Source organism: Fringilla coelebs, assembly GCF_963513975.1.
Source record: "Fringilla coelebs genome assembly, chromosome: 12".
NCBI lineage: Eukaryota > Metazoa > Chordata > Aves > Passeriformes > Fringillidae > Fringilla > Fringilla coelebs.
Window position 1 is genome coordinate 2884795 of NC_140038.1, and position 20862 is coordinate 2905656.

The 20862-nt window shown below is 46.8% G+C and overlaps 2 protein-coding genes across 2 annotated transcripts in view; one reads left to right on the plus strand and one right to left on the minus strand.

Annotated features, from left to right (window-relative positions):
* Positions 1–787: 787 nt before the first annotated feature.
* Positions 788–3377, plus strand: ISL2 (ISL LIM homeobox 2; the record flags this gene model as incomplete). The annotated part of the gene is made up of 6 exons (XM_084213541.1): positions 788–845; positions 1823–2012; positions 2206–2465; positions 2576–2859; positions 2959–3129; positions 3261–3377. The coding sequence occupies 6 exons, from the start codon at positions 788–790 to the stop codon at positions 3375–3377; spliced, it is 1080 nt and encodes a 359-aa protein (XP_084069667.1).
* A 2239-nt stretch (positions 3378–5616) lies between these two features.
* SCAPER (S-phase cyclin A associated protein in the ER) overlaps positions 5617–20862 on the minus strand; it is a 137540-nt gene continuing 122294 nt past the window's right edge. Inside the window, exons 30-32 of the mRNA XM_084213515.1 lie at positions 10038–10229; positions 7550–7601; positions 5617–5985 (exon numbers count right to left, since the gene is read on the minus strand). Of these exons, the coding sequence (XP_084069641.1) occupies positions 5891–5985; positions 7550–7601; positions 10038–10229 (339 nt within the window). The 3' untranslated portion in view covers positions 5617–5890. The remainder of the gene's footprint in view (positions 5986–7549; positions 7602–10037; positions 10230–20862) is intronic.

Consider the following 20862-nt stretch of genomic DNA (forward strand, 5'->3'; position numbering starts at 1 on the left):
CGATGCTGTCGGTTCTGTTCGGGTCCGTTGGGGCGGCTCTCCCGCACACGGGCCTCAGCAGGGAACTGCTCCGCCGGTGCGCAGCGTCGAGCCGGCGTCCGCCGCGCAGCCCCTTCCCGTCTGCCGCAGAGATGCTCCTGTGCGCAGCGCCGGAACTGTCCCGCCGAGCCCGCCCGCGGGCACCTGCCAGCGGCACGCCGAAACGCGGGGAAAAGAACAACGAAATAAAATGCAAAAGAGACGAGAAAGAGAAGGAAGAGGGAAATTAAAGGAGAAAAAATTAGGCGAACTAAAAGTCAAGAATAATAACAGGGAAAACAGAGGAGGGAAAAAAGCTACACGGCATCTCCTTCTCCTCGGGCTGCCGATGCCGTCGTTCCCTGTGCGCGCAGGGCCGAGGCGCAGCACGGCGGGCGGGGCAGAGGGTCCCGCGGCGGCCCGGGGCGCAGGGCGCGGAGGAGCTTCTCCCGCGGGGCACGGGGCCGTGCGTCCCGTCAGTGCCGGCGTCGTGCGGCTCCGGGCCGGGTCCCGCGGGGCGTGCGCCCCGCTCCGCGCCCGCCGCGCGCCCATTGTTCGGCACCGCCAATCCGCGGGCTCTCCCCGCGGCCGCCAATCGCCTCCGGGGGCCGCGCGGTGAGGTCAGCGCCTCTGCGCGCTGACATCACGGCGCGGCCCGGCGGGGCGGGCCCGGGGGGGCGGGCGCGGCCCCCGCCCCGCGCCGCGCGGGTAGTGGTGGAGCGGCGGCTCCGCATCCCGCATCGCTGCCGGTGCGCAGGGGGCCGCCCGCATGGTGGACATCCTCCTCCCGCGGCCGCTCCCGGGCGCCATGGGGGAGCCCTCCAAGAGTAAGTGCGCGCAGCGCAGCGAAACGCGGGGCCAGGGCGGGCGGGCGGCCGCGGGACCCTGCGGGTCGAGCTCCGCGCCGCGGCTGCCGTCGGGTGGACCGGCGGCCCGCGGGAGCGCTGACAGCGCCGGGAAGGGCTGCGGCCCCACGGCGGGCGCGGGCGGCTGCGGGCTCGGCCCGTGTCAACTCCGGTGCCGCTATTCCCGTTCGTACCCAGCGCTTCCCGGCCCCTCTGTCCTTTCTGCTGTCCGTGCCGCTGAGCTCATTTCTTTCGACTGTTTCCATTTCTTTCTCTGCTGCCTTCTGCTCTTCCTTTATTTATTTCTTTCTTTGGTCGTGTTACCTTTTTTTTTTTTTCTTTATTTCTTTCGTGTTTCAGTTTCTTTTTTTTTTATTCCTCTTTCCGTTTTTTAAAAATTTTATTTTCTTTTTGTTCTTGTTTAGTTTTATTTCTCTTTCTGTCTCTTTGATTCCATGTCTCTTACTGTTTTCATTTGTCCATGTTCCCATTTTAACCGTCTCTGGGTTTTCGATGCTTTCGTATCTTCTCCTTCCGTCATTCTGTTTTAATTTCTTTCCTTCCTTCTTTCTTTGTTTCTTTCCTTATTTCTTTCAAGTTTTCCTCAGCCGTTGTTTTATTGTTTTTGTATCTCTGCTTTTATTTTCCTTTTTCAAAATTCTACTTTTACGTCTCTGTCTTTCCGCATTTATTTGCCTTGATCAAGCTTCTGTCTTTTTTTTTTCTTTTTTTTTTTTCCTTTTTCCTGGCCGTATTAATTTGTTTCCTTTCATGTTTCCATCCTTTCTGTCCGTGTGTCCGTCTTTATTTCTCTTTCTTCCTATTTTGGAAAAAAACCGAAGCAAATCAGAATAAGAAAAAAGGATGAAGTGTAAAAAAGAAAAAGTGCTTTTCCCTAATTGCTGACCTCTGCTCTGGCACACTGCTGGCTCTGACCGTACCCCACTCGCTCCCGGCAGGGCGGCCGGGGCTGGCCCTGTGCGCGGGCTGCGGGGGCCGCATCCAGGACCCCTTCCTGCTGCGGGTGTCGCCGGACCTGGAGTGGCACGTCGCCTGCCTCAAGTGCGCCGAGTGCGGGCAGCCCCTGGACGAGACCTGCACATGCTTCCTGCGCGACGGCAAGGCCTACTGCAAACGGGATTACAGCAGGTGACCCCGAATGCGCCGGCGCTCGTTACAAAAAAAAATAACCTAGACCCGAAAAAGCACAAAAGCCCCTTAAACTCCCCGAATTTCCCCTAACGAAAGCCCGACTCTGGGCCGCTGCCCGGCCCCGCGGCACCGCCTGGAGCCGCCCCGACGGCGCGGCCGCGGGCCCTGACGGCGCGTCGCGTCCCCGCAGGCTCTTCGGCATCAAGTGCGCCCAGTGCCGGGCGGCGTTCAGCAGCAGCGACCTGGTGATGCGCGCCCGCGACCACGTCTACCACCTGGAGTGCTTCCGCTGCGCCGCCTGCGGCCGCCAGCTCCTGCCCGGCGACCAGTTCTGCCTGCGGGAGCGCGACCTGCTCTGCCGCGCCGACCACGGGCCGCCCCCCGACGGCGCCGCCGCCCGCGGACCGCGCAGCCCCGCGCTGCCGCCGGCCGCCGCCGCGCACCTCGCAGGTACCGGCTCCCCGGCGGGGCGGGCGGCGGGGCGGGGAGGGTGTCGGGAGGGCTGCGGCGGGCGAGCGGGCGGCGGCTCTGACGGTGCGCGCCCTCCCCGCCCGTCGCAGAGCCGGTGCCCGGGCGGCCGCCCGCCCCGCGGCCGCCGGCGCACAAGGCGGCAGAGAAGACCACCCGCGTGCGGACGGTCCTGAACGAGAAGCAGCTGCACACGCTGCGGACCTGCTACGCCGCCAACCCGCGCCCCGACGCCCTGATGAAGGAGCAGCTTGTGGAAATGACGGGGCTCAGTCCTCGCGTCATCCGCGTCTGGTTCCAGAACAAGCGCTGCAAGGACAAGAAAAAGTCTATTCTCATGAAGCAGCTCCAGCAGCAGCAGCACAGCGACAAGACGGTGAGCGTCCGCTCTCCCCGGCGGGGAGGGAGATGTGGGTGGGGGGCTCGGGCCCGCGGGCTCGGGCGGCGGTCGCGCTGAATCCCCGTGTGCCCGCAGAGCCTGCAGGGCCTCACCGGGACTCCGCTCGTGGCCGGCAGCCCCATCCGCCACGAGAGCGCCGTGCAGGGCACCGCCGTGGAGGTCCAGACCTACCAGCCGCCCTGGAAGGCGCTCAGCGAGTTCGCCTTGCAGAGCGACCTGGAGCAGCCCGCAGCCTTCCAGCAGCTGGTGAGCCGCGCCGGGCCGTCCGTCGGGCCGCAGGGCACGGGCAGATGCCGGCCCGCCGGGCCCGGGTGCTAAGGGAGGGGGACGGGGCAGGGGGCGACCGCGCCAGGCCCTCACCGCCGCTGCTCCCCCAGGTCTCCTTCTCCGAGTCCGGCTCCTTGGGCACCTCCTCCGGCAGCGACGTGACCTCGCTGTCCTCCCAGCTCCCCGACACCCCCAACAGCATGGTACCCAGCCCGGCCGAGACGTGAAGCGGCCCGTCCGCCCCGCCGCGGGACCTCCGCATGCCTGCGCTCCCTGCATGAGACACCCGGCCCCGGGCTGCTCCCAGAGCGCCGGACAAACGCCTTTGTTTTTTAATTATTCTTATTTAAAAACAAACAAAAAATATGTTACTGTCGGCCAAAAAAGCACCGGGATCCTCGCTGCCTTCACCAGACCGGAGAGAGAGCCCCCGCCCTGGTTTTTTCGTGGTTTTGGTTTTTTTTTTTTTTTTTTTTGCTCTGCGGATTTCGGTGTTTCTTTTCCCCAAAGAAACTCGGATTTCCCCGCCGAAGCCCAGCACAGTGATAGGCTTCCTCGCCCGCTGTTTGAGCTGGGGACGGTTTTTCTTTCCTTTTTGAAAGGGAAAAATAAATAATGAAAAAGAATCTACAAAATGGGGAAAGACTCCTCCGGCGTGCGGCCGCGGAGCTGGCCTGGACCTTCCTCCGCGGAGCCGCGCCGTCCAGCCTCATCTCACACCGATGCCTCTCTCGGGCCACGATGCCCGGCCCCCCACGATCGCTGGAAAAACGGGACACGGAAACGAGACTTTTTAACGGGAAAACCAGTACTAATAATGTTAAGTTATCAGTGGACGAAGAACGGATTGTTTGCGCCTTTAACGATCAAAAGTAAGTTATTGTTATTTATTGTCAGAGTCAGCGGTTGAATAGTGGGATTAAATATTTTGGACTTAATAAAAAAAAAAAAGAAAACAAAACAAAAATGGTTTTAAACGAAAAAACCAAAACCGAACTAAAACAAGTCGCGAAAGGGCGGCGAAGGGGCACCCCAGGCGCGGAGCGGCGCGGCCATACGGATCGGGAGCGGAACAGAGCGGGTCGGGACGGGCACAACCCCGGCTTCTCCCGCACGGCCTCACCGCACCGCGCTAATCGGCTTTTAGAACCGGGGACGCTTATTTATAGCCGGGGAGGCGGAGCGCAGGTTTCCCTTTCGGAGTAGCCCCCAGGCTCGCCCGGCCGTGCCCGCACCTGCCGCGGTGCGGAGCCGCCTCGCCTCCTCCTCCTGGGGGTGGCGGGGCTGGGCGGCGGGGCTTCCCCGGGGCGGCGAGGCGAGCTCTACCTTCCCCCGTCTCCATCCCCCCCGTCCAGACCCAGGCGGCGACTCCTTATCTGCATCTGGCATCACCTGGGAGCGCGGCAGGGCCGCTCCAGCTCCCGCGCCCTCCCCCTTACCCGCGCGGGACTGCTCAGGACCAGCTCCCCGCGGGACCGCAGGCCCGGCCAAGCTACAGCCACGGCGAGCCGCTCCCTGACCCCACTGCCGGGCAGCGGGGCGAGAGCCGGGCCCTGCCGGAGCCCTCCGGGCTGCAGGGGATGGGCAGCGCGGCGCCGCGGTGGCTCCGCCGCCCCGACAGACTGCGGAGCGGGTGTGCGGAGACCGCGCTCCCCGGGCCAGCTGCCGTCGGGGCGCACGGAGCGGCGCGCGCTGCGGAGCCGCCTCAGCCCGGGGCTGCTCCGCACCGCCGGGGCGAGCAATCTCCCGGCTGGGCACAGGTGGGGATGGGCATCCTGCCGCCCTCCCAGCCCCGCCGCGGGGTCCCCGCCGTTACCTGGCTCCGTCCGGGTCGGGCCGGAGCTCGGCGCGTTCTCCCGGGGCCGGGCTGGAGCGAGGCGCGTGGCTCGCCTCAGGCCCGCGCCGGGCCGGGCCGGGCAGCTATGGGCGGCGCTGGGGCCGCCAAGAAGGGACTGTTCCGCTGCCGGTCGCGATCACGGGGCTGGTCCTTGCTCCGGCACCGGTGGCGGTCCCCGTCCTGCCCGGGCGGTGCTCCCGCTGCCCGCGGGCCGGGATCGGCGGCGCCCCCTCAGCGCCGCCGCGCGCGGAGCGGCCCCGGGCGGAGGCGGCGCGCGGAGCCCCCGCCGCGCACGGAGCCGAGCGCTCCGCGGGCCCGCCGGAGCCCCAGCCAGGCGTTAAAAATGCATGAGCTCTAAAATATCTGCCTGAGGTGACGTATCCTCAATCACCCAAAAAATTATAAGCAAACTTTCCCCGGGGCCAGATCTGACAAATTACTTTGATTTGATTCTGATTGACTCTTGATTACCGAGAAAAACATCTTATGAGTGGTTTTTTCCTCTCTTTCTGAACCGTGTTGTTTATGGTAATTCAAACATACTGATGATTTTAACACAGGAATCACACAAGACAGAATAAGTTATTTTATTACAAGATATATAGAACATATTTTCTCTATTTGCAACCTTATTTCAGCAGTTCTGCAGTGCAAGTCCCACCACAGGGCAGAAAACACTAAAATCATGACATTGGATACAAGAACGAAATAAACTCAAATTATCAAAATTACAAAACAGAACTTGGAAGTATCTACAGTACTTATATAAATAGTGCAAATTATATATCTATAGGATAAGTATTTAGAGTATCAAAACCATTTTGGAACAGCGTTTTAAAGAAGGTAGTCAGCAGGAACCGGTCAGTGTGACAATGTTAGGGATTTAAAAGCTAAATACAACTCTTATTTTTTCAAGAAGAACTGTCGAGCTTCTTCCCAGGACTGCCGGGGGAATCTGTTGGAGAGCTCAAGATAATCTTGAGAACTGAAAAATTTTTCTGTTGAAGACAGAACATAAAATTACCAAGTTATTCCCTCTTAAGATAAGATGGCAGTAAAACAAGAATAATGAATGTGCAGCCAATTGGAGTGATTTACCCCCCTCCCCCTATGCAAACCTCCTCAGACCATGGGGTGACACTTCTGTGGAGCTCACGGCATCCCCACTTGGCTTCAAGAACGGCAGCAGAGGCTCTGATGAGCAAAGGCTTCCATTTGGTAGCTGCTGCTCAGGCTCTCTGCCCTGTGCAGAGGAACATTCTACTTCTTTGCACATTTTGTGTTCTTGGACACACCATTCAGCCTCGTTATACTCTGGGCAGCCTCAGTGGCATTTTCTGCTCAGCAGTTTCTTTTTTTTACTACAAAGGGCTGCAGAGGAGTTGTGCTCCTGACTCCCCAGAGCTCAGAGCACAAATGCAGTTTTCACACCTGAGAGTGTGCAGTGACTTCACCGTGCCAGCTTTGAGGGTCTGACCCTCCCCACAGCACCCAACTATGATGTTTGTGCTTTCAGGTTTTATTCCCATCAGCGTTACCATTCCCATTTTTTTGAGGGACACCATCCTTCACATTCAAGTGACATAAGAGATAAAAATAATCCTGCCTACACTATTATTAAGTTAACTTTTTTGCAACTGGGGAATGTTTAGAAATCACACTCACATGTTACCACATTTTTGTTTAAAAGTTCCTCCAGTTTGAATAGTGAAAATAAAAAGCAGGTTTTCCACTTGGATTTTAGATGTTTCTTGAGAAGAATCTCATGGAAATACAGTCCTGGAAAGTTGGTGCTGCAGACACTGCACGAGTCTGCTTCGGATTGAGATGTCTGATGTTGACAGTAAAAATGTCCATAAAGTTACTTTCATTTTATAATTTATTTTTAAACAAAAACTTGATGCTTTAGACGTAGAACCACTCACCTCCTAGCAAATGCTGAGGAAATGGTGGTGGATTTCTACTTGTGAGGGAGAAATTACTGTCCAAGCATCACATTTTATGCACAACTCTCAAGACCAGATGCCCATCAACACTTGAATTTCAGATGTGTTTAGCAAGTAACAGCCATCTCAGCTGAGAATCTTTCAAATGTTTAGCCTAGAAAGGTTGACTGCATTTAAAATAATATTTATAATAACTGAGGGGGGAAAAAAGTCACGACTCTTCGGCAAACTGACAAACTTTAAAGGACAATTACAGGACAGTATTTTAGAGATTTTTGGCTCCCTGAGTGTATTGGCATGGCTGCGTAGCTTCTGCAACCTAACACTTTTGAAGGCAGCCTTTGTGTCAGCTAATTAAATATGTGCAGGTACAGTATCACATTTTCAGACACGATACCACACAGCATTGAATAAAGATTAACAGCCTGAATCCCCGACCCAGGAGCAGCAGGCTGGAGGACACGGATGTGCAGGTCAGGATGTACGGCAGGGAGCCCGCCCCAAACTGTACATTTACTGTATTCCTCTTCAGCCCCACCTATGCAAAGAACTTAAATCACAGTATCTACACATTTTGCTGCCCACTTGTTACTCTGTTACACTGCAGGGAACATACCCCTCTGCTGAGATAATTGATTTTCCATTTGGCCTGAGCTCTGTGCAAAATCCTACGGGGGGAAAACAAACAAAAAAACACATCAGGTTTTCAGATCTTACATTTGAGGAATTAAAACAATATTTAAAAGTCATTCAAAAATACTAATACTTCACGTAATCTGTAAATTAACAAACTCTGGTTTGTTTGCTACATCTCATAACACAGTACTGCCAGCACTTAAATTCTGTAATTTACAGTGGATTTTTACATATTCATTTATATCTGTTCTCAAAAAATATATTTTTACTTAATGTCTTCTTAGGAAACAGTTATTATTGTGATTTTTATTCAGCCATTTAACCATAGCAATGTTTCTGTAAAACAAATAGCATTTCAGACTTTTGCTCCCAACTCCAAATACACTGTTACAAAATTCATGACTGATCCCAATTTCAATGGCTGTGCTTCCCAGCAACCTGGGAGCCTGAGGTGCTGATCTCCTGGGAGAAGGTGGAGCTGCTGCTCAGCGCTGCTGGCCCTGGCAGCCAGCTGTGCCCCAGCTGTGCCCCCGGCGCGGAGCTCCGCGCCATCCCGCTGCCGCAGCGTCCTCAGAGCCAGCGCGGACACCGACCTCGCCCGGAACCAGCCAGCTCCCCACCGCAGATCCTGTGCTCTGCTGGAGTCTCCACCCAGCAGAATACTGAAGAAGGGATTACCCGAGATAAGATACAGCACAGCAAATCATGGAAACTCCCGAATGTTTCTATTTATTCCCGCACATCTCCAAACAGAAGTAACAAAAAATAAACAGGCTGATGCAAACTTCAGCTGATGGAAATAAATCTATCGGTAGGGAGAGTGCTGTAAAACGCAGAAATGCTCTTCCTCTGATTTTGGCTGCACATTTAACACACTGTATTTAAGTGTTATATTCGTACACACCACCAAACTTTTACGCAAACAGGACTTCTTTTGGCGTTCCCTGGCAAAGGAAGAATCTCATTTTCTAGTCACAGGGGAACATTTTACAGTCTTTCCCAAACCTTCTACTGAAGCAAATGAGAGATTTGCTTGTGAAATAGCAGCGAGTTGAAATAGAAGTAGAGCAGCAAGTCCCCTCTGCATGTGCGGGATCTCAGCGTCCCTTGGACCCTGCCAGCACCGCGCTCCGTGTGCGCGTGTGCCACATCGGGATGAGACTCTAAAATGGCCAGAATACCGAAGGATACTGACAGGACACTTCACAGCACACACAGCCCTTCCATGTTTTAATAGAACACCTTCTTTTAAAAGCCTGCAGGCACAGTACATGAACTTGCCATCTGGGATATAACTAACTGGAAATCATATTAGTAATGTTGACCCTTATAAATATACTTACACTTTGCCGTAGCTACTGGGGATTTTAGTGCCATTCCATCTCTCAGAGAACAGAAATCAACGTAAACAACCTTAATTATTCATATAGGGAACATTCCCCTCCACTCTCCTGGTTTTTAGCTGAAAAAAACCCAAACTAAACTTGCTGCACTTACTAATAATGCATAAATAATATTTTTCAGTTTCACTATAAGAAAGCCAAAGAAGATGAATTTTTGCTGTGTATTTAACCAGAAGTTCATTACTATATGGCAAGCGTTTTTAATATAAAGTTCCAAACTTCTTTTAAAAAAACTGCTGTGCGATTATTTTAGTATTAAAAGGATGAAAAGTCGCTGCACTCATAAGTCTGATGTTATGCAAAGACTTTTAGTAAATATTTAGTTTTTGTACTTTCTCTCTGAAATGTATGTAACCTATTACTGGACTAGCTGTAAAGCATTAGGGAAAGGACTTTGATTAACATTTCTTTATCAACAGCAGTAACTTTCAGGTGACTGATACAGGGTTACAGACTCCCAAAAGTTATTATTTTTAACAGTAAGGTGTTGATGAAAACTGCATTTATTCACTGGAAACAGTCAATAAAATGCTTGAAAACCATGAAGCAGGCAAAATATCTGATCAATAAAACAGCATATAAATTTAGACAAAGGGAAGAAAAAGAATTCAAATCTCTATTCAAAACAGTATTTGTAATGACCTCGGTGGCTTACTGTCAAAAATAAAGATTGCAAGATTAGACTGGTAACATATGTTTTGTGTATTTTCTGCATAAAATACATACACTTACCCAGCTCTCTGTAAATTTATGGTACACAGTATATAACTGTACATTTGTATGTAAACACATTAATATACTGATTTCAGATATGCTATATGGGCAGGATTTAAAAAAAAAAAAAATTTAAGATCTACATCAAATCTTCCCAGTACATCCAGAAACTTGAATGCAAAGGGGACAGTGAGAACCTGACCCACTCAGTAACCTTTCAGGGTGACAAGATGCCTCGAGTACAGGCGTCATCTGTGCTTTGGGAAGAGCTGCAGTGAGCCTGGGAGCACTTCAGTGCTGTTTGCTTGCTCTGCTCAGTGGAGATCCCCACCCTGAGAGCAAAGGCCGTACCTGGATGAAGGTGGCCAGTAAAACACAGCTCATCTCCTGCTCCAGGATGATCTTGTTCTGAGGGTTGTTGTAACACGCAGCTATGAGCGAAGGGAAGAGCACTTTGATCAAACGAGGGTCACTGAAATACTGGAAAGGCAACTGGCAGAGCTTCTGCAGCACCGTGGGGTGACGGCCAGACTGCACAATGATCTGAAAACACAAACAGAACAAAATTCAGCCACGTGATCCATCTGTTCTTCTCTTCCTCTTAACCACCAAGGGTGCTGAAGTCATGCTAAAAAAATGAGCGTGGATGAGGAGTAAGTACTAAAAATAAAGCCTATAACGTTTAGTTAAAATAACTTCTGTTTCAGTGGGCAAGCACTATTTTTATTGAGGAGTAATATAAAAAATACAAAGCTCTGAAAGTTCTTTTTTCTGCATCACCCAAAAAGACAGCAAATAAGCAAGGGATTAATGTACAGATTACAGTAAAATAGATAATTTAATACCTTAATTCCAAAGACAAAGAATTGCAGTTCAGGGACTATTCTAAGGTAGAGCCATGAAAGACAAAACGCCGACCCCTGCCATTTGAATGCACTAAGCATGGGGGAAAGAAAACCCAGGAAGAAATCACAAGGATTTTAAAAACCCTCCTGAAGCTTGACCATCCTTCCTGGAGCTGGCAATTCGAGAGGACTGTGTTTCAGGGGAGATGTCTGCCACGAATTCTCAGGCAGCAAGAAGAAAAGGGGATTGTGAGCTGCCCAGCCAGGAGTTTCTGTAAGGAGAGACTCGAGAGATCCTCCCATCTGTGCTCCTTATCTCGGTTTCTATCAGTGCCATTGGCTCTAAAAGGAGAATTGTTTAGATAAATGGGACTGTTGTCATGAAGAAGGCTAAGTTTACAACTGTATACATCTGAAGAAATAAGGCAATGCTATCACTGGTCTCCTACAAAGGAACCTTTCCATTTCACTTGATATTCTTATAAAATCTTTGCAATAAACTAAAAAATGCCCAAATCGGATCTGTTCCAAGTAACCTTGATTAGACAATTACAATATGAAAGAGCTGTTTGACCCAAAGTTGGCTTTTCAGCATAGGAGGAAGCTCCTATAAGGCTGGAACACTGTAAAACCGAGGGTCACGACTGTAAATTGTACTTGGAAAAACACAATTTTACAGGTACACACCCAGACAAGACTGCATTCAAATTAAAACCAGAAGGACAGAAAGAAGCAGTTGAGACTACAGGAACATAAATTACAGGGATTTACAAGTTTTCAAAGCACTTTTAACAATACCTTCAGAGCACACACTAAGTTGATAATGCAGTTCAGTTTAAAAACAAGATGAACAAAATAATAGTTTGCATTTTTTTTCAGTTCACCAGTCAAAAAAGACACGAAAAACCTTTAAAAATACTGGTAGAAATGTCTTAATGCCCTTAAAGACAGGAGCAATTTTTAAAAGACAGCCAAAAAAGTGACAATTAAGCATACATTCAGACATTGTTCTGAGGAAAATATCACTGAAGCATTTGGATGATTCTAAACTCTCAGCTCCCACCCTGTAAGCAAGAGGTGCCCCCAAGTTTGGGAGTACTGTTGAAATTTTAAATTAACCAGAGTGGCTATTATACTGTTCTATTTTTCTGTGGTAAATTCTATCATCAGAAAAGTATTTAAAATCAATCATAACCGTACTAAAATAACTACAATTGGCATTTCTGATCCAGGACAGAACAAGAGAACTCTTGATTTCTTTTTCATGGCCACCATATCTTTGATGAATAGGCAGAGGAAAAGAAGTTTTTGGGACTTTTTCATTTCACAGTTCACTTCCTTTACCTGTCCTAAAAATGCCATGGATAGATAGTGAAGTCCTGCCAAACTCACAGGGCAGATACTCAAATAGCTTCCACGGAATTATTATTTCATTATCTTTTTATTTTCAACAGCTTTACTACTATGATGTTATCAACATTAAAGATAGGAAGGGATATAGAGGGATTGCTGGCTGTTTTAATCTGGTATTTATCACATGTGGAATCAATTTAATGATTTCAGCTCATTGTCCTAATGCAGCTACTAAACCTGATACATTATATTATGTACTCTGAAGAAAAAAACCATGAGTCACCCCTTACTGGAAAAAAAGCCAATCAAATAAACCTGCAGCAGAGCACATATTCCTTGTTCCACTGTCAATGGGTGGAGAAAGTGAAGGCCAGCACTTGAGCAGATGAACATCAAAGAAAACAAATGAAAACCTTGCACTTCTCGTGCTTGATTTTTTTTTTTTTTTCTTTTTGAATGGTCACTTGATTTAATAATCCCAGGGACTTTTGCAGGCCTGGAATATAGAATACTCATCTTACAAACTGCTCTCATACCAGAGATACAAGCTCCTTACTGAAATGCAGCTTGCCTCTCCTCCTGCCACAGACTAGGATCCAGATGCATTTACCTAGAATTAGCTTTTCTTGTTGCTCTCTCTCTAGCCTGCAAATCAGATATGCCTGTCAAATGTAACAGGATCCTAATTAAATCACTGCATTTCTGTACAGCCAAGCATTTAAGCACCTGCTTAACTTCAGCTATGTGCCTATGTCCCATTAATATTTCCTTGTGGTTTTCTTTTTCTGAATTGAGACCTAGCAAATTAGTCCAAGCTACTACAATTATTTTTTTTTTAAATCAGAGCAGGAAACTCACATTGATGTTTTCTGTATTTCCTTTTAAAACCTTGCTTATTCTCAAAACTTACAGATATTCACACAACTTTATTGGTTTTGCCTGTGCTTAGCTGGAATAAACTCCAGCTTAGTTTATCTTATTTATGGCCCAACATGTACTAAATGCTAGAACAATCCTGTGAAGCACAAAGGTAGCAGACACAGCAAACAGCTTTCTGAAATGCTGTTTCATGATGAATGAAGGGAGTTTTCCTTCGTGCCACCAGTCAAACCCCATCCTGGAGGTGGAGCCCCTGTCACAGAGCGTGTCAGAATTCAGGTTTAGCACACCAGAAGCACTGGCCAACACTGCTCTCAGTGTAAGCCTGCTGAGGAGAGACTGGAGCAACTCAGATCCTCCCTTTCAGGACTGCAGTCCTGCCTGCTTGCTGTCTGTCTGCACGTCCAGGTCTCCCACACCACGCAGGCTGCACCCACAGCCAACTGTCCAGCACCATGAGAGATGTGGTGACCTGGGGGAACTTTCCACTGAGCAACACCTTGCAGGGCTGCCCATCAGTCATCTCCTGTCACTCCCAGCCCTTCACAGCCCCCTGCAGGTCCTGCTAATTGGCTCCATCCCCACCAGCCGGCGGGTCAGGCTCTCTCCCCTGCTCCCGTGTGCTCTGGGAGTGCACTCTGCTCTCATCATCCCCATCCACTGCACTGGCATTTCTGAAGTTTATCACTTAGGAAAGCGTGATTCATGATTTCTGAAGTCTCTCGATGGAATCCATGTTTTCCTCACGTTTACTCAGGCCAATGTTCACTATAAAGTGTATTGCTTGGCCATTTGCTGCACTTCCCACTGTGAAAGCTTGAAGCAGTATAAAAGTCAGTCTTTCAAAACAGACTCCAATGACAAAAGCCAGCAATATGCCACACAGCACTTGAGCAATAAAATAGGACAATCAATCAAAAAAATTAAAAGCTCCATGTGGTATGAAACAGTAATAAAGTAGTGAGGGAACTCATCATTCTCTGGGAGATAAGGCTTCCCCTGTCACTCAGGTAGGGTCTGGCTCCAGACCTGATGTGACTGCTGGAAGGATATTCCAGAAGGATATTCCATCCTGGATACTCAGTCCTTCCCTGTATGTGCCCCAGGACAGCAGCCTTGCTCTCCTGCCACTGCCTCCTGGCACCTTCCAAAGGAGAACTTCCAGGACTGAATGCCTTGGCTAAGGAGCTAACAGCCCATACAAACCCAAAAACTTGGGCACCATTTTCTTCTGGGTAGCAAAGGGAAATGCTGCAGCTCATTTCATTTTTCAGGGAGCTCCAAGGGCCCAGAATTAATGTTCTGATGCTGCTGCAGGGATGAGAACCATAAAAGTGCAGCTCCTTTCCTTCCTTGCAGGGAGATAATGAGTAGCACACACAGGGACAACCTTCACCCAATAATTAGTAAAGGAAAGATATTTTGCTGAACACCTCCTAATTCTCTTTATACACTGCATATATGTATTTGTTCTTCACATCATCTTTCTCTGTATTCCTTTTATCAGTGAAAACTACAATTACTTTAAAATGCATATGTGTGTATTTTTGTCAAAGGAGGGCAATAAAATCCTAACAGGATCTAAACTTTGGAATGGTACAGCAAGGACACAATGTCTCAGCAGTTACATGTCAAATCAGATGTAAAATATCACCAATTTAACAGTTAATTTTACAGAAAACTAAAACAGGAATCCTCTTGCCTTTGAAATTAGATTTTCATAATCAGGTAAATGAGTGTACAAACAGGATTTTCATCAACAAAACTAAAATGCCATTTAGAAAGGTGAAGAATGTCTGTACGTGAAATACTGAACAAATATTAGTTACATTGAAGTGAATTGATAATTCATAGATTCATATCATTCATATATTCATATCTTCTGAATAGACATGTAATGGAGATGCATGCTAGTAATTTGTCAAGAACCAACAGTTCAATTAAACTGCCCTGTGAAGATTTATTATGGAGTGGCATTTTTGGTGACAATCTGAGTTTCTTTTTCCAAGTTGTAACTGCATTCAAAAAAGAGGAACTAAGTGAATTTAAAACTCTGCTTGCAATCTTCCAGAGATTTAAAGAAGATTATGTGCCCAGATCGGTTTCCAATGGTTCTATGCGTGTATGTTAAATATTGTCAGATATTTTATGACAAATAACAAAATCAACGGTTCAGTGTCAGACCAAGAACTTTTTCACCACTTGTGTACCACACAAAGTTAGCCCAGGATTACTGCAGACTGGAAGTGCTGATTTTTAGAGCAATATTTAGTCTAGTTCTACTGGTGGATTTAGGTTTTCTTGCTTCACTTGGACATTTGCAGCTCTGTAAAAACATCATTCATGTGACTTATTTCTGTCAATATATACAATAAACCCAGCAGAATGATCTTTTTAAAGAAACCAATTAATTTTGTGGTCAGGTAGAAGAGTAAGCCAGCAGCAATTTTTTATGTCTGTGGAAGGGCAAAACAAAGAACTGAAATGATTCACTTTGGGAAGAAACTTCGGGAGCAAAGGCACAGCTGGCAGCAGAGGCACAGCTGGGGCACATGGCAGCCACAGGGGATGGCCAAGGCAAAAGGAGACAACACCCAGCAGCTGTGCTGCCCTCTGAGGCTGGCAGTGCCTCCCAGCAGCATCCCCAGCCAGGCCAGGGGACCCACGCCTGCCTTCTGCAGCCCAGCAGCTCCTCTCACCCCCACAGGAAGGGAAACCAGGCAGCAGAGAAAGGAAAGAGATTGCCAAGGAGAAAACTGAAATCTGTAGGCACAACCCCAAACGTGGAGATTTGAACAAAACCTTAAAAGCCATCCAAGTGCACTGCTCCTGTGTGACTGACTGCCTGAAAATGCCCTGGGCTTCGTGCTCTATAGTCAGGCTGATGGCTTTGTGAGTTTTGAGCAAATATTAGGAGTTGTAGCTCCTTTCTCAAGTGAAAACTGAGACAAAGTTATCCTAATGTGGATACAGGAACAAGCAGTTGGAAAGTTCAGAACTTCCTGAAGCAAAACCTTCTTTGGCTCTTGGAGAAAAGCTGGCAGTGGCACGGGGTGTTCCACAGGTACTCAGAAACAAATACAGGGCTTATTACCAGGAGCTGAATGCACCTTCTAGAAAAACATCCTTCCCAACAGAATTTCCTTTCATTTTATGAAATGAAGCATTAAAATGTGCCTTTTACTTGTCTGGGCTCTTCTGCTATAACGTGGCTCCCGTTCAGATGCAATTTTCTCACTCAGTTTCAAAAGTGAATGGTTCTCTGAGGGGCACCCCCTGCCTTCTCTGCTATCTCACATGAGCTGTGCTTCCAAACTTCAACATGGCCATGATAAACATTAGCATCTTAAAATGGTACTTGCTGTGGAACTTGTTTATCCATGTATTTTTCATTTATATAAATGCCAATTCTAATTTGTACTAACAAGTAATAACTTCCCTGAACAGCAACTGTGCATCAAATTCCTGTAACAGTATTCCATCAAAGAGTTAAATCCCTTTGTTTGATGTCAGGTTATTTACAACTTTGTAAAAGAAATAAGTCTTTATATTAGTAGTCCAGAGTTTCTCTTCAAAGTTAGATCTGCATTATTTCTTTGCTTCTATATAAACAGATCTCATACTGCTAGCATTTAATCAGCAGAATATGTCACCACTTAGGCTCTTCTTCTGTTTTAAGGTCAAGCTCTTTTCTTTCCATTTTGCAAACTCCACTATTGGCAAAGCTCTGAGCAAAGAATGTTCTAAATTCCTCCTGGCATTTCTCAGGAATCAGAGCACCATTTCCATGCAAAAAAGAAAGTTCCAGAATGCTACACTGAAATTTTAAAATAAGAATTTTGTCTATTTGAAAAATTCCAGTGTTTATTTTCTTAGTGTCATGTGTAAGCTTTCAGAGGGAAGAGTGGTTCAGGAATAACATCAGCCTTCCTATAAACCACATTCTAACATTGTCCTTTTTGAGCTCTATGGTTTAAGCAGATTCAAGGGTGCTCTGTGTATACATCACAGAAAAAAATTATTGCATCAGTTTTTGTGTAACCATCTTAAGACAGGACAAGGGCCAACCACCAGGACAGTGATGCACTGAAAATGTAAAAATGTTTATCAAAAGTGATGCTAGTGGAAAATCTAGCAAAAGGTTGTTATACCAAGCTTTTGAAAAAATGCAGCACAAAATGACAACTAACAAGTCCCCTCAGTTATAAGACAACAAATGAAGTATATCTAAGATTAAATTCAACAATAAATAAATAATGTTAAACAAATATTGTAAAATATAAACTTCATTACAATGTGATGAAAGGAAAATGGAAGCAATTCTAATATTCACCGAGGTTACTTGTGAATTTAATACTTGTCCATGATGCAGGAGAAAACAATAATCTAATATCTGACCTAGAGAAGGTATTAAGGAAAAGCCTAACTTCTGGAGTGATAGCATTTTAGTATTTATTAACATAAAAATAAATATTTAAATGTGAGGTTGTTCTCACACTTCATGTTAATGATATACTTAAGGACCCTGTTAAATCAAAGGGTACCACTGCTTTCTAGAAAATTCTAAGCTTCATTGTTACATTAGTGTTTCCACAATAATGTAACAGAAGATTCTTATGTTCAAGAGTTGGCCTAATAATTTTTAATCAGAAAGTATTATTATAGATCCAATGTATGAGAAATGCATATCTTCTGTCAGATAAAATAAAAAACCCATCACGACACATCTCAAATCCTCAGGGGTTATTCTGAGCCCTGAAGTGATCAGAATTAGCCTTTGTAGCCCTGCACTGTTTCTGAAGAATCATCTCCACACTCAGATAACATCCCCAGCTTCCATGATGAACCCCTCTAAACTCTGGGCACGGCTCTGCAGTCCTTTACTCGGAATGAAATCCAACTGATCTGAATGAAGATGATTTAAAGGGCAGAGAAGAAACAGGACCAGTCAACAGAAGTTCAGGCAAACTGTTGGCTGAGGTTTCTGCCAGCACCCTTGGAAACAGCTAGTTTGGGTGAAAATCCCCAGAAGGTGTGAATAATTCAACATTAGAGTCTCAAACACATAAAATCTTCTTGTGTGTCTCAGAGCATTTTCTCCCTTCAAAAGCCAATATTTCCTGTGACACTCTGGAACTCTAGTCACAAGTAAGCTATACAGTCTTGGGATTATTATTCCTAGCACGTTTTGTCTTACGGTTTCCACAAGAAATGTAAAGGGTTTGTCAAAGCATCCAATCATCAACTAAAAAGCTTGTGAAACACTGAGCCACTGGACATACTGCAGAGCAGTCTGAGACAAAGCTTCAAAGAGAGAGCAAGAAAATGTGCTTTTCTGCCACAAAAAACCAGCTCAAATTTACCCTTTACCAAGGGGAGAGGAAGACGAGCAACATTTTCCACAGCACTCCATTCATGCATTTTGTTCTTTACGTTTCAGCATCGTTCCCAACAAGTGTGACTCGAGCCGAACGCGACCCTGGGGGCTGGGGAGGCTCCTGGGGGCTCTCGCAGGCTGCCGGCCCCGCAGCAGCGCCCGGGCAGAGCTGGCAGCTCCCAACACAGCGCGGCCGCCGCTCCCTGCATGGGGCCGGGAGAGCCAGGCCGTGAGAGACAGGCACAGGGAGGGAGTTCCTCACACATGAGGGAGGCACACAATAGCTCCAGAGGCCGATTAAAGATGTGCGGGCTCTAGGCTCTGTTTAAAGCGTCCGTGTGTGTGAAAGCGGCTCCCGAGCGCAGGGTGGGAGCGGCAGGAGTTGCGCAAGCTCTGCGTCCGTCCGAGCCGGCTCCGAGCGGGAACAAACTCTGCTGGATTATGGCAAACTCTGCTGGATTATGGCAAACTCTGCCGCGTTTCCTCGATGGGCACCAAGTCCCACTGGGGATTGAGCTGAGACCACCAAACTCCTTTTATCCTGAGCCAGCAGTAAGATTAGAACGCGGCTGTCCGGAGCAGCAGCAGCCCCCTCTGTTTTCCAAGCCTCAGTCAGGGACTGTATTTGAAGGCTGTTGAAATTCCCGGCTTGTATGACTTTGAGAGATAAGCTTGTTCTTCCGTGTTTACAGTTTGAGAGGAAGACAGTAAGATAAATCTAAATGCATTCATTTCTCACACTAATTCCTATACACTCTCTCTTCTCCTCCCTACAGGAATGAGGTGAAACTAAATCATCATGAACTGAAACTAAATACACTTTGCTTCATGCTAAGTCTTTGCTCATATTAAATTACCTTCCCCACCTCCTCTCAAAAACCCCCAAAAATCCAGGATGTATTTTGGAATGTTAGAAATACAATTAGGACGTGACACATTAAATGTGCCGTCCCAAATGCCTCTGACATACTTGATTTGCTTTGTCATAGATCATTTTAAAGAATGAAAAAGTTCATCAGGAAGCTCCAACAACAACAAAGGTGTCTGACAAATTACCTAAAAGGCATCCCCACTTCTGCCTGGCTGCCCAGACAGGAATGCCATCTCTCCTGAAGACATTGGTTCACTTAAGTGAATTTATGTGGCTGAGGATGTAAGGCTGTGAGAGCCAAGGCATACATTACAGAGCTGCCTTAATGTACTCAGCTCTAACTCGGGCACTTTAATCCTCAGGGGATTTCTGTTCACAAGCTCAAGTGCTTCTAAATGTGAGTCAAGACTACAACTTCACATGAATCACTCACTTGCCAAAATCAGCTATTCCACAAAATTTACCAGGCGTATTTCTCGTTCAAACCTATAAACCTTTAAAACATCAGGGTGTGGGGCTTTTAAAAGAAGTTTTAACAAAAAAAACCATAACCTCAACATGAAATCAATACTCTTAAAAATCCCTGTATGAGAAGAAACTACCAAAATCAGAATTAAGTAAATTCAGATCTTATTTAGGTACAGATAGGGATGTTAACTGCATGGTAACTACCAATTCCTGCCTCTTTGCACCGTGTTTTCATAAAGCCCACTTACCAGTTCAAAATTGTTCCAGTTCCTCCACAGCCCCAAAAGCAACATAAACTATGAAAGTTAGATGATGGCCTCTAGTAAACAACCCATATGGAAACTCTACATATTTTTATAACTTGCAAGTTTTCCTGTTGACTTCTGATTTTCACTATTTTTCCATTTTAGAAGTATTTTTCTTCCTTCCTGCTAACACTAGAGAGAACTGGCACCATTCTAAAACTCAGTATGTACTAACTCTGTCAAAAGCACAAAATCCTTTCTCTCCAGAAGGTCACTTTGAATCTCAAATCCCTTTGTAAGTGTCCCTTGCATACACAGATATATATTTGTGATCCACACCGTGGGACAAAGGCTCCTGCTCCTTTATGACACAGGAAGGACTTACCACACAGAAGAACTGCTTAGAAGAAAATATGACCATAAATCAATCATTTTACACAAAAAGGAAAATAATCTTGGGATGGAACCTTTATTGGGGACTAACTACCACGCTTTGGGTGCCACAAGTGAGTCCTAATTTCAAGATCCTTTCATATGCCTACCATACAATATTTCAATTTATTTACACATTATGTTTTTACCTCTGATACTGCTGTGTGACATCTTACATATTTACCATGGGAGAAATTCCCTCCCAAAATATCCTGTAACCTCACTGCTCCTTACTCCTTTACCTGGAGTTAACTGGGGTGCCTGAAATATGTTTTGCAACAAATTTTCCACACCTGTGGAGCAAGGAGTAACTTCTAGTAGGTAACTGATACTATTAAATCTAATTCCACGTGCTTCTGTCTTCAGCATATGGATCATTAGATATTAGCATTTCAATTATTTATGAGTTTATAGTAACAGACCTTGTTATGGACACAAATGTCTGGGGACAGAGAGTTTAGACAGAGAAATAAGTGAGACTTATGCAGCTGGAAGACTTCTGGGAATGAAATCCCTTCTTCAAGGACACATAGTGTGCATGTACATTTTTGAAAAACTTCTGAAATAACATTTTCACTTCTATCTACAAGTCTGTTTTTAGCCTATTTTTATTTTTTTAGCCTATTTTATTTTTTTAGAACTTTTAACAAAGTTCTGAAGAGCTGCACAGACTTTTTCCTACCTCTTTCAGCAGAGATTTTATTTT